Here is a 13,803-nt window from a genome sequence, read left to right as displayed (position 1 = left end):
AATCTGGATAGTCCCACAGTGGCTGTCTCACACTGGAGAGGCAAAGAATCCAGTAATTGCTCAGTCCAAAAAGCTGGATGTCTCAGCAGTCCCATATTTGATGCTAAAGGCCTGGAAGATTCTCAGAAAGCTGCTGGTGTTCAGTCTGCATTGGTAGTCTGGGTTCTAACGCATCAGTGATATAATACAGCAATGGCAGATAAATGAACTTCCAGCAAGAGTGAAGGCAAGCTGGTAAAGTTTCCTTCTGTGTCCTTTTATCTGGGCTGCCACGAGAAGTTATCACCTTTAGGTTGAGTTTTTCCACTTCAAATCTGATCAAGAAAATCCCTTATAGATGTGCCTAGCAGTTTGCCTTTTAGTTGATTCCAGATCTAGCCAAGGTGACTATTAAATAACAGCCATGGAGTCTTAAACTTGCTCCACCTTGCCTCTCCTGCTCTGATCATTCTTTTTCTATGTGGAAAACAATAAAGACCATACTTTCCTCACTCCTGACAAGTACTTTTCCTGTCCTGTGGTGGTACTGTGAAGGGGCCCCAGAATAGCCTGACCACACAGCAGCCATGACAGGCTTAGGGGCCTAGACACAGCTTCTGTGACAGGCTTACTGGCAGGCAACACCCAGATCCAGGAAAAGCCTCAGGCTGATACCACCACCCAGGGGTGAGGAAGTACCTGACATCCCAAACATTCCAACCATTAGATAAGGTGTCCTTGAGTCTAGCACATACCTATTTTTTTGTTTTACAGATACCCCTAGACAATTGTCAGCCAATCAGGGTTCCTGGACCCTGGAAATCTCACCCCAACCTCTGCCATGATAAAAACTGCCCCACCTGAGCTCAGGTCTCTGCTTTCACTGCTGTGTTGGACTGACAGAGGGACCAAGTTCTGGAGCTTGAAATAAAGGCTCTTTGCTTTTACATGCGGGATTCAGTCTCTTTTGGGGGTCCCTGAGATCTGGGCATAACAGTACTGCCTCTTAGGAACCATGGATACCAAAGCACAAATGTCGGGATCAGAGGGAGCCTCTCACCTGAAGTCAGTAAGAGTGCCTCATCAAGAGTGAAATCTCAGAATGATGGTGAGTTAGAGATAGAATCACAAGGAAATGAGAGGGCTAGCCAGGTTCCAGCAGAGGGAGCAAGGGAAGTGGTGAGTGAGTATTTGTGATCATGAGAGTTAAAGCTGAGAGTTGCAAATGGCCACCAGGACCCATCCTGACTGGAGGTCCAGTGACACAGCAGTTGGGTAAGGGAACATCTACATTTGAAAGGCTCCTGGTGGAAGTTGTGCTGAAATGAATCCCGGAAGGATATGGATTGACTGGGATCAGAATAAAGGTTGTAGCTAGTTCGGAGGCCTAGAGTAAGGTCTCCAGTACAAACCATCTCTTACTGAAACACTTTCCTCCTGTCAATCTGTCACCCTGGGGCTGCTCTTCGTCTTTCTCTTTCCAACTAGTATCCCAGAGTCTTTTAGGAGGCTCCTAGTTGTGCATGAACTATACAGTAGTGTGACTGATGGACACTCCCCTGAAATACAGGAATTCCAAGGATGTTAGTGTTGGAGCTCAGGAAAAGCTTCCTTTCTTTGAGACTGTGTCTCACTAGGTAGCCTTGGCAGGCCCAGACCTCACTGTGGACAAGACAGCTTGACTCTGTGCCCTAAGTGTGTGCTGAATGAAAAAAGAAAAAAAAAAAAAAAAAAAAAAAAGAAGGATATGGCTGCTCCTAAATATGGTGGAGGAGAGGAATGATCCCTCCGTACCTTAGGAAAGTCAGATCAGCAGCTTGGTTTAGAGAGCAGAGTTCCTTGGGGGAGGGAACTCTTTTCTTCCACTCTCCAGTATTGCACCAGATGAATGAACAAAATAAAAGGAAAGGCCATGACTGTTCCCAGGTATGGTGGAAGAGAAAGGTCCTTGTAGATAAAACGGAGAGAGACAGAGGCTGAGACATCTGGGGGAATCCTGAGTGGACATGACCCTGAGCCATGTGAGGCAAAATGGAAGGGGAGGGGAGAGTGGAGAGAGGGGGTAACCAGGTACCACAGCCAGAAAACGCAAAAGAGAGCCAGGTAACCAAAATGGCTGGACTATTTCGGGAAAGGCATCTGGGGGAAGGGAGTTGCCTGAAGTTTAGGGAGGTGGCAGGGTATGCCAGTCAGGAGGACCTTGTAACAGGTAGGGGCTGAGGGATGCTGGGAGAACCTGGTACGCTTGGATATGTTAAGCAGGCCTATTGTCATGAGTTTGGAACCTAAGTACCACACCCAGCTCCCCTCTCCTGTTGAAGAGAATCCGATTAGGTTCTGGGTCATGTCCTCACCATCTAGCCCAGACTTCAGTTATCTGCACATAGGTTGTTATAGCCCTTTAACGCTCGTAGATTCATAGGGTGTCCGGGGCACCTGGCTTTTGCATGTCATGGTTCCTACTCACAAAATGATTTGCCCTGCTCTCCTTGGAATATATTCTCCTCGATTTCTGAAGGGGTTACATTATGATAAACCTATCACAAAGTGAAAAGTAGAAAATACCATAAGTTGAGAACGCATTTATTACATTACGACATTCATTAGTCTCACGTTTAAAATAGCCTCGGGACCCATCAGTCCACAATAGGGAACCATTATCCAATACAAAGGTCTATATGTATGTTTGTAATTTAGGGGACCAGAACCTTGTTTGAGCTAGGCAGGTGCTGTACCACTGAGCCACCATATAATTTATTTAATTCAGTACCAAACTGAAAAACAGTTTTGCTTAAATTGGCTTTTGCACTATAGTAAAATAGAACAGTAAATTGTGAACATATGAATTTAAGACCCTTTCCCCAGTTCACAACCAACACCAAGACCTTTTAAAAAATGTGATTCAGTAATAATAATTAAAACAAAACAAAACAAAAAAAAAAAAACAAAAAAAAAAAACAAAAAACCTGTGTCTCAGCAGCCTCACTTGCTCCAGGCCCCAAACCCGGTAGGGGTCTCTTGTTCCTGTCCTGAGCGCGGGCTGCTCTATGCCTGTGCTACTCAGCACATGTTTTCTGGGCCTCCACTCACACCCTAGGAAGCGCGGTGCGGGCTGCAGTGCGCAGAGCACGATGGCCGTGGGGCATAAACCCATACTGCCTGAGCACCGAGCACTCCTCGTGACCACCTAGCGTTGAAAATGGGTGCCCGGCAACAGGTGAGCAGCAGAGGTCTCAAGGATCCCAATAGGGTCTGAGCCTAAAGCGTACGGGCCCGCACCGTGGGTAGCCAACCGCGCTGGTCTGGGAGGGTGGGACTAGGACAGAGCTGTTAAGAGCAGGTGCTAGTGTTCTAGGGCCGCAAGTCTAGGGAAAGGGGCGGGTCCGTGTGGGGGCGTGTCCTCAAGTCAGGGACCGGCCCTGGGGAAGGCGGGTCTTGGGAAAGGGGCGTGTCCTTGGGTAGAGGGTGGGTCTTGGGGCACCGGCTAGTTCTCCGGCCCAAGCGGGTCCTGCAGCCTGGGCGTGTCCTTTGTCGGGGGAGGGGGACGGGGCGGGCCTCCAAGCCTCAGCCCTAGCAGGCGTCTGACCGCGGCGCGGGACACCGCGGTATGGGGAAGGTGCAGCTCTTCGAGATTCGCCTGAGGCAGGGCCGCGTCGTCTACAGTCCTGGAGAGCCGCTGGCCGGGGCCGTGCGCGTGCGCCTGGGAGCGCCACTGCCCTTCCGAGGTGGGCGCGGGGTCGCCTCGGGGGAGCGGGTAGAAGCGTTCTCACCTGCGGTGGGGCGGGGCTCTCCAAAACCATGTGGTTGGTGGGCTCCGAGACTGGGTTCTCAGCCTCCAGGGAGCCCTGGGTTACGACGGAACTGCGGACTCCAGGGTCCGGCTGTGCTGGGAGGCCAGGGCGGGGCAGATAGCTCGGTGGCCCAGTCCTTCCGCATCTGTCCCATCCTGTGCTGTCTGCCTAGGGGAGGCCAGAGTCTGTGTGAGGGCCTAAGCGCTTGTTCACTATGCCCAGGCGACCCTGGAGGTAGAAGTTGCAGGCCTCCAGTCTTCCCTTGTTCAGGTGTCCAAGGTCCGCTGCACTCTGCACCTACTGGTCCCCCACCTGGAACCTAGTGTGCTCTGGGTCCTCTCTTTTCCTCGCCTCCAGGCTACTATGCAGGACCTTCCTCTTCAAAGACAGTCCTGGTCCAAGTGTGCATGTTCCCAGCAGGATCCACAGAGAACCTTTTTTGCTTTCAATTTAAGGCTTAAGACTTTCTTAAAGCTTGTGGATGCTGGCAAGGGGTCTTGTTAGTCCTAGCAATCTCCTCCCTCCTGTCCTAAGGCCTTGGAGCTGAGCTGAGCTGAGCTGAGCTGAGCTGAGCCCTCTGCTGATGCATATGTCTGAGACTCTGGGGCTAGGGATTAGATTACTCTTTTGCCATTGACTGGGCTCTCAAGTGCAGTCTCCTCTGTGCTGGATCCACGAATAGGGAGGGACCTGTGTGGGATTTGATGACTGAGCTCTTAGGGTCAGGTGGGCACTGTTGTGGCCTCTGTCTTGCCACTGGCACTGAGTGCAAAAACTGTATGGGTGTCCCTGCTTGATACTCTTTTATTTTTGCCTTCTGTGAGAACTACCTGGCTGCTTGGCCAAAACCACAGCCGGTGTCTGCTGAGGATGGATAGCTATCCTCCTCAGCCATCCTAGGCCCAGTTGAAACCCTGGACCTGGTGTTATCTAGGTCTAGAAGGAAACTGGGTTGTAGGTGCCTGTCAGGCCCTGATCTTGTTGAGGCTCCTGGTCAGGATCACATTGCCTTCCTTTGCTTATCCCTATTTAGAGTTTGTGGTCTGGGTGAGAGCAGATGTTGCTTTTGTAGAGGCTACAGCAGTGATAGGCCAGCTCCTTCTGGACTCAAGAAGGTATGAGAAATGTAAAGAAAACTTCACATTGGCTGAGGGGATATGGTGCACGCCACAGGATTGTGGGCTTGGGGAATACAGTACAGAGAAGAGAGATCTATTTAGAACTAGCCACTCAGTTTTTCTTTTCTGTCATTTCCTGGCTGAGCTTGGGGTAAACAGGCTATTGCCAACTACAGTATAAGGATGAGCTATCTCATGACCTCCTTGTATTGGATAAGGAGTGAGTAAAGGGACAGCTGTCCTTACAGAGGCTAAGAGAGCTCTAGCTGATGGTCCCAATTGTAAAAGTGCCCAGGATCATGGGCTGAAAGGTGGATTATTTAGATTGCTGGCGTGTGTGTGTGTGTGTGTGTGTGTGTGTGTGTGTGTGTGTGTAGAGGCCACTCCGGAACTTCCTGAAGTCCTGCTTGGGATGGAAATAACGATGGCTCTTTTATTTTCCTTCATTCAAAGGACACTTGTTAAGTTTCTGCTAGGGCCAGTAGAGGAAGCTACTATATTCTCAAAGAATTCTACCTCCTTAGGGTTCTCAGTCTTGTTCACTGAATACTTGTCTAATGATTGACAGTGGTTGGCACCCATCCATGAGGACACTAGCTGTCTCACAGGTGAGGAATGAATAGTGTTCTAGACCCTGGAGAATGACAGGACCCACTGTGTTTTTCTCTTATGACTCACTATACCCCAGTTCTGGATCAGATGGTGATCTTCCTACTTGCTTTTCTTTTTCTTTTTTGTTTCGTTTTTGCTTTTCGAGACAGGGTTTCTCTGTGTAGCTTTGCACCTTTCCTGGAACTTGCTTTTTAGACCAGGCTGGCCTTGAACTCACAGAGATCCGCCTGCCTCTGCCTCCTGAGTGCTGGGATTAAAGGCGAGCACCACCACCGCCCGGTGCTTTTCTTTTTCTGAATCTTTTCAGGTGCTGGGATTTAATTTAGAGCCTATTGCATGCCCGATAAGTGCTCATCACAGAGCTGATTCCAAGCCCTCTTCTTTTCTGTTTTTTTTTTAAATTGTTTTATTATTATTATTATTTAGACACAACATCTTTCTGCCTGCCCAGACTGACCTCAAATTTGTAATCCTCCTGATGTAGGTGTCTGAGTGTTGGAGTTGCATGTGTGCACCACCACACCTAGGTCTCCCTATTTTTTCTTTCCTTTTCTAAATTAGATTTATTCATTTTATTTTACATGTGTGCATGTTTTGTCTGCAGGTATGTCTGTGCACTACTTGCTTGTGTGCCCCTGGAGTTCAGAAGAGGGCATCGAATGCCCTTGAACCGGAGTTAAAGATGGTTATGAGCTATCATGTGGGTTCTGGGAAAGGAACCAGGGTCCTCTGCAAGAGCAACAAGTGCCCTTCACCCCTAAGTTCTCTCCAGCCCTCTCTCTATTTTTCATAGACCAGCTATGTCTTCACAGGACCCCAAGAGGTAGCTATTCTTGTGATACAATTGGAAGCAGGCCAAGCACCAATTTAATGGTAGAATGTGGTAGCTGACTGGGGCAGTCAGGTTCAAGATCCATGGGACCAGGAGAGGAATGGAGAGGTCTTAGTTATCATGGACCGTGAAAGGAAGCTACTGGGCAGGTAGAAGCACCCCTGAGGGAAGAAAGTTCCAGAAGTCTCTGTGGAACACAACACACACCATGATTTTCTTTAGAAAACCAAAGCAGCCTTTGGGCAATGGTGGTACACACCTTTAATCCCAGCACTCAAGAGGCAGAAGTAGGTGGATCTCTGTGAGTTCGAGGCCAGCCTGAACTACAGAGCTGGTCCCAGGACAACCAAGGTTACACAAAGAAACTTTGTCTTGTAGGGGGTGGGGAAAGAAAGAAAGAAAGAAAGAAAGAAAGAAAGAAAGAAAGAAAGAAAGAAGAGAAAACCAAAACAAATCAGCATCCTGTTTCCAATGGTGAACACCTGCCAGTTTGGTGGTCCCTGGTCAGTTTGGTGCCTGCCTTTTATTGTAGTTGTGAACACTGTTCAGAAGTGCTTTTTATACTTGGATGACACCTTTTTATACTTGTTCTGCAGGCTGCCACTTAATGTTCGGTAGTAGAGGACTTGCTAGAACACACTTCCCTGGTTGTCTGGCTATGCTGCAGGGTGTGAGCTGGTGAGAGGACCATGGTGACCTCCCAGAGAAGATCCCTTGGCATGAGAGTGGAGGGGTAGGACTGTGATATTACTGAAAAGCAGCAGGAACACTGAGAGCCAGGAAATAAAGGAAATCAGGATCTTTTATCATGGGATTGCCTCCAACCTGCCTAGTCTTGCCATCACAGGCATGTGCAGACTGTAAAAAAAAAAGTGGTGTATATTGGGTGTGGGTGTTCATGCGGGTCCGTGTAATCAAGAGACAGAGGCAGCTCAAAGATGAGCTTAGCCTTTCCCAGCTGCAGGGGGGATTCTGTCTCTGGACTGGTCCACTGTACCTTAACAAAGGGCCCTTTATTTTTTTGTTTTTATTTTATTTATTTGTTTGTTTATTTTTGGTTTTTTGAGACAGGGTTTCTCTGTGTAGTTTTGGTGCCTGTCCTGGATCTCACTCTGTAGACCAGGCTGGCCTCAAACTCACAGAGATCCGCCTGGCTCTGCCTACCAAGTGCTGGGATGAAAATCATGCACCACCACCACCCATCTCCAAAGGGCCCTTTTATTGTTCTCCAATTTACACCCTTTACCAAGTTAATCTTCATGCCCCAAAACCTCTTGTCTAAGCTTCCCAAAGGGACAATGCCAAATGCAAATTCTCCGCACATTCGGTATTCTGGGTTCTTCCTCAATCAAATTTGCATAGGCTTTGTACCTTCAGAAAATTCTCAAACAAGATGCACATAGAGGGTACTGGGAGACAAAAGGTAGGTAGCAGTCACAAAAGACAGATTAAAGCTAGGTGCTAACACTACACTCCGGAATGGAACCAGCCATAGCTCTGTGGGAATTCTCCCAACACAAAGAGAGCAGGGTCCAGCGCCTTGCAGCAGCAGCAGCAGCAGCAGCAGCAGAGACCACCTAGTATGCTCAGAACTCCTCATTTCTCAAGCAGAAGTGGCACTGTTCTTGGCCAGTGGAACTGGGATCTTTGAGGAATTGTCTTGGGGGAATTTTTACACCTTGCTTGTGACCCTACTGAGACAAAGGAACAACCTCAGGTGTTTTGGTGGGGCAGCAGCAGGCATACTGTTTCCAAGCCCTTTTCCTCAGTCATTTGTAGTGGGAGAGTGAATGGCACAGGATGTGTTCACCTTGGTGGCTAGAGGCTGGTCACATGGTCAGGGTCCTCCCAGGAGGAAAATGCCTGGCATTGGGAAGATCAGAGTCTGACCTACCCCCGCCCCCACTTGCAGTTTGGATGCTGCTTGTTTTCTGGAATCTGGTCCCGTGCTCCTTTGCCCGAACTGTAGGGAGTCCAGACTGGGTGCTTGGCTGCTGTTATAAGCAGTGCAATCAGACTCCTGATGAAATAGTATAGGGCTGGAGAGCTGATGGGTGTCCTGGCGTGCATCGATCGATGCGAGCACAAGAAGTTTGTCAGTTTATAGTTGGTGGTGTAAGGAGTCTACTTCCCCATCCCCACCCCAACATGGGTCAAAGTGCTCAATAGTTGTCATCCTGATGAGTAAACATGTCAGTTACCTGGGTTTTCCCTGGTTTCTAGTATGGCTGGGTATCGGTTCCAATTATCTACTGCTACAAAATGGTCAGATAACAAACCACCCTTACACTGAACAGCTAAAGCAACCAGTTATTGCTCATACATTGAGGATGAAGAATTTGAATAGCTCTGTGCCATTCACTGTAGGGGTCCTGATAGCATTATGGCAGCATCTGGATTAAGCTGAGACCTCCATACTTCTTTTTGTATCTAATGTATCTAAGGGGCCAATCATCCTTAGGGAGATGTACCCTTGGTGAAGTATCTTGTGTCCCCCAGCAGATTTTTGAGCCTCCTCTTACCCCAATCATCTCAACTATTTGCTGGCCTATAGATGCCCCTGGTGTTCAGATTCCAGGGTGGGCATCGTTGGTGGTTTGACTTCAGAGTCCATGTCAGAAGTGTGGATTTCAGGCCAGGTGGGAGGTTAGAGTGATAAGGTTGGGCTGACATGGAGGGTGAGGCACGGTCAGTCATTGGCACTTCCAAGGGGCAGAGTGGTACAGAAGGAATTCAGGACCGCCTCAAGAGTGGGAACAGGTGATTCGGAAGTGCACGTGTGGATAGCTGGATGAGTTGAGGGTGAGCCAAAGGTTTATAGGAGGAAGCTAAGCGTTCTGGTGGTAACCAGCAGGATGCCTGGACCATGATGGAGGGAGACTGAGGCAGATGTAGTCAACTCCTAGGTACTTGGATATCTTTGTTCCTCCTGCTTGGTGGCTTTGTCACGACGATGAAAGAGTCTGAATAGTCTTCCCGTGACCCTGTCAAGTAAGTCTGGAAACAGTGCTGAAACTGTGACCCAACCCTACAGGGAGAAGGGTGTCACTTCAGGGGCCCTCTCATTGGCTCCCACCTACCACCTTGCCTGAACCTTCTCCCTTGGGATCAGTTTCAGCTGTACCTCCTCATTCCCCTATGGCGCCCTGATCACAGTGGGCCCAGGATGTGTCTGTTAGAGGAATTTGAACTCTGTCTCTAGTGGTTCCGGGCTGGGTACTCCCACTGGTGGAGGAGGGTCAGCTACCTCAAGGTGTAGAAAGTTAGCCTCCTGGGCACTGTTGCCCAGGAAGTAAGTCTGGGCTCGCCTTCCAGTACTAGATGGCTGACTGGCTCAGACAGGTTTGACTGCATTCCTGCAGGGAGAGGGCTGGCATTAGCTTTCTTGAGACTGAAGGGGCATCTCCTGGCCTAACTGATTTGCATCATGAAAAACAGAGTACCTTGGGTTTTTATAGGTCTGGCTAGAGGCTGAAGGAACCAATTTGGGGGTAGCCCAGGGGTTATCTAGGAGATTATTGGCCTCCCACTGTGTCCGTGGGACAGATGGAACACTGCCTATCAGTTTCTTTGCCAGCCTGGCTCCCTGGGAGAACACCACTACTGGGGATGGCCAGGAGGTATTCTTGGGAAGATGACAGGTTGCTTGCATTTGGCCTTCCCAGGTCCTTCTGCTGGTGCAGCTGCTTGGCCCATGGGTCCTTCCAGCCCTACATGAATTCCTGTGCTGGGGACAGGGAGGAGCCTAGGCTATCAGCTGGCTTAGGCTTATGCCACCCTTCCCCTTACAGCTATCCGGGTGACCTGCATGGGTTCCTGTGGGGTCTCCAACAAGGCCAACGATGGGGCATGGGTGGTGGAGGAGAGCTACTTCAACAGCTCCCTGTCACTGGCTGACAAGGGTGAGTGTGGGAGCCAGCAGTGATCACAGGGGCTGCCTTGCCTGGAGTGGGGTCAGTCTATCCCTTCCCCTCCCAACGACTGTCTCTTGGATGCTCACTCTATCCTACTCTCTGGTACTGGGTCTGGGTGGGCTCTGACCCTTGGTATGGCTGTTTCACCCCGTCCTCTATCCTCAACTACCCTCCTGTTTTGTTTTTAATTTTATTTTTAAATTTTGTATTTATTCATTTTTGAGACAGGGCTTCATGTAGCCCAAGGTGGACTTGAACTTGCTATGTTATCTGAGGATGTCCTTAAACTTCCGATTCTCCTGCTTCTGTCTCCCAGGAGTGTGCTATCATATCTGGTTTATGTAGCAGTCCTTGGACTTGAACCAGAGCTTTGTGTATGCTAGGCAAACACTCTTACCAACTACATTTCCAGCCACACACTCTCCTTTAAACCAAACCCTTGGATGTAGCCTGTAGTTTCTGCTCTGGTCATGCTGCTATAGTGCTGGAGACAGGTGGTGTGGACTGGTGGGCTGCAGTGCCTACTTCTGGTCTGGCACTGTGGCCACTGTGGATCTCCTCTGGTTTGCTCCCACCTCCTCCTTGTCTCTGTAGGAAGTCTGCCGGCTGGAGAGCACAACTTCCCCTTTCAGTTCCTGCTTCCTGGTGAGTGGAAAGCTTGTGGGGACAGCAGCCTTGAAATGGTGGGACCTACAGGTGGGAGGTGCTGGGTGCCAGCCATTCCCTGTTCTCTCCGTAGCCACAGCACCCACATCTTTTGAGGGACCCTTTGGGAAGATTGTGCACCAGGTGAGGGCCTCCATCGATACTCCACGTTTTTCCAAGGATCACAAATGTAGCCTCGTGTTCTACATCCTGAGCCCCTTGAACCTGAACAGCATCCCAGATATTGAGGTGAGGATGGGGCAGAGGCTTCCTTGGTTACCTTCAACCTTCTCGGGCCAGGCAGCCAGACTCTGCAGCCTGAGGGCCTGTCCCCAGGCCACAGGAATGCACTCTGTGCTCACTTGATAAGTTCCGCCCCGTTTTCCCTTCAAGCAACCCAACGTGGCCTCTACTACCAAGAAGTTCTCCTACAAGCTGGTGAAGACGGGCAATGTGGTTCTCACAGCTAGCACTGACCTTCGTGGCTATGTGGTGGGACAGGTGCTTCGGCTGCAGGCTGACATTGAGAACCAGTCAGGCAAGGACACCAGCCCTGTGGTGGCCAGCTTGCTGCAGGTCAGAGCCCTCTGGCTCCCTGAGCCTGTCCCTTTCCCATGGGACAGGAAGGGTGGGTTGCTGGCCTGCCCGAGCTCACAGTCCGGTCTTTCCTTAGAAGGTGTCCTATAAGGCCAAGCGCTGGATCTACGACGTCCGAACCATTGCAGAGGTGGAGGGTACGGGTGTCAAGGCCTGGAGGCGTGCTCAGTGGCAAGAACAGATCCTGGTGCCTGCCCTGCCCCAGTCAGCCCTGCCTGGCTGCAGCCTTATCCACATCGACTATTACCTGCAGGTTTGGTGTTGTCCGGGGCTGGGTGGCCTGAGGCTAGGCGACCTTGACCTGACTCCTCAATACCTGCATTCTTTCCAGGTCTCCATGAAGGCACCTGAAGCCACCGTGACTCTCCCGCTCTTTGTTGGCAATATTGCTGTGAACCAAACCCCACTGAGCCCCTGCCCAGGCCCAGGGTCTTCTCCTGGGGCCCTGTCCCCAGTGGTGCCCTCTGCACCGCCCCAGGAAGAGGCTGAGGCGGTGGCTAGCGGCCCCCACTCCTCAGACCCGGTTTCCCTCTCTACCAAGAGCCATTCTCAGCAGCAGCAGCCACTGTCCACCACCACGTCGGGTTCTGTGTCTGTCGCCACCGTCGATCCCTGTGTTCAGGTTGGAAGTCCTGCTGGCCATTCTCTGCACCCTCCCTTGTGCATCTCTATAGGTGCCACCGTCCCCTACTTTGCAGAAGGCTCGGGGGGCCCAGTACCCACCACCAGCGCCTTGATCCTCCCCCCAGAGTACAGTTCATGGGGCTACCCCTATGGTGAGTGGAAATGACGGGGACTGGGGTGAGAAAATGAGGGTGCCTTGGACCACTTGCTGATCCTGCTTTCTCCCCCACAGAGGCTCCACCGTCCTATGAACAGAGCTGTGGTGCCAGTACAGACCCTGGCCTGATCCCAGGGAGCTGACCCTGGTGAGCTAACCCTATGCCGCCTTCTTCGGTGGGCCTGGCCTTTGCCCTGGGATGAGGTGCCCAGGGCCTCGTGCCTTTGCTCTCTTCCTGGCCCAGCTACTCAGGACCTGCAGCCATCGGGATGACCTCTGGTGGACCAGCCTCTCCGGGCTCCTCTGGAACTAATCAGTCCTCTTCTCGAGAGGTTGGGATAGGGCAGCAGGGGATCTGGGACCTGGAGGGACTATAAATAAACAAAGCATTTTATTTGTAGAGCTGGGCAAGTGGCTGGCCTTCGCGTCCTAAGCCTAGCCTCAGAGTGGCCCCACTATAAGGGCTCTCCCATGAATAAAACCTCGTAAACTCCTCCTTTGACCCCACCTCTGAAAGGCATGCCCTCCCCAGAGCTCCTCCCTTTACTACACCCTGTAGGAGGCAACCTGAGAATTTCACCCTCGGGCCCCCCAATCCTACCTCACATTCTACTTCAAGCCTGTTATTCACCTCATTGACACCCCTACTCTGGGCTCCTCTACAGTCCCCGAGAATGTGACTTGGATAGTGCTGTGCTAGCCACTCCTTTCCTGTTTAAAATTTTTGATTTTCTCACTGTCTGCTTAAGGATGTTCCTGGTATTCTTTGGGACACACTCTGGCTTGCATCTCAAACCGTTGTTCTAGGTAGTATGCTTTGATGCCTGGCCGCTAAAACTATTCACGGGGGGAAGGACTTGCTAGGAGGAACCTGCTTGCAGTAGAACCTTCTACTCTTGGGCATGAGGTCACTGTCAGCTCTGAGCATTGGTGCACACACAAGACCTTGGAAACTATGAACTAGGTCCCTAGAGCAAGAATGAAAGACGAGGGTTCCTTGGAGCAGCATTTCAGAGGCACCCTACAGTCGCCTTAACCATGACAGCTCTGGTAACAAGCCTGGCCTGTTGTCCTTTACATGAAATGTTTGCACCGGAAGTAGTTGCTGTGGAGTTAGTTAAGTTGTAATTCTGACTGGGGAGAGCCACTTTGCTAGGCGCGGTGGCCACCTTGCCTGTGTAACCAACAACTTCACAGACTTCAGGAAACAGATCTACAGAGCAGGATACTGGCAGTGCACAGCCAGTGTCTCTAGGTTGTACTCTCCACCCTGAGCCCTAGAAGGCTGTCTAATTTTCACATCACCTAACCAACCAGGTCTGCACCCAATGTCAGAAGGCTAGAACTGGGTGGTATCTTTTGGAATCCTTCATTGTTTACTCCTTGCAACATGGTCTTTCACCTGGCAGCCATCTACCTGGCTACCATTTGGTACTGTAGGATAGATAGGTGGATCTTGGAGAAAGGCAAAAAGTAGGCCACAGGTCTTAACGCTGGCTGGAAGCAGCACAGCTTACAGTTGAAAGAAAAGTCC

General features: G+C 50.6%; 1 protein-coding gene across 3 annotated transcripts; it reads left to right on the top strand.

Annotated features, from left to right (window-relative positions):
• Positions 1-3,502: 3,502 nt before the first annotated feature.
• Positions 3,503-12,669, top strand: Arrdc1 (arrestin domain containing 1). 3 transcript variants are annotated; one of them, XM_059260254.1, is made up of 8 exons: positions 3,506-3,704; positions 10,124-10,234; positions 10,841-10,891; positions 10,986-11,140; positions 11,285-11,467; positions 11,565-11,741; positions 11,820-12,264; positions 12,345-12,669. In XM_059260254.1, the coding sequence occupies exons 1-8, from the start codon at positions 3,587-3,589 to the stop codon at positions 12,410-12,412; spliced, it is 1,308 nt and encodes a 435-aa protein (XP_059116237.1). In that variant the 5' UTR covers positions 3,506-3,586; the 3' UTR covers positions 12,413-12,669. The 3 variants fall into 3 exon arrangements, with proteins under 3 accessions (XP_059116238.1, XP_059116236.1, XP_059116237.1); XM_059260253.1 differs by having other exon boundaries at positions 3,504-3,704; positions 11,565-12,264; XM_059260255.1 differs by lacking the exon at positions 10,124-10,234 and having other exon boundaries at positions 3,503-3,704; positions 11,565-12,264.
• Positions 12,670-13,803: the final 1,134 nt, after the last annotated feature.

This window comes from Peromyscus eremicus, chromosome 4 (genome assembly GCF_949786415.1).
Source record: "Peromyscus eremicus chromosome 4, PerEre_H2_v1, whole genome shotgun sequence".
Lineage (NCBI taxonomy): Eukaryota > Metazoa > Chordata > Mammalia > Rodentia > Cricetidae > Peromyscus > Peromyscus eremicus.
This window is presented reverse-complemented; position numbering and strand designations above follow the sequence as displayed.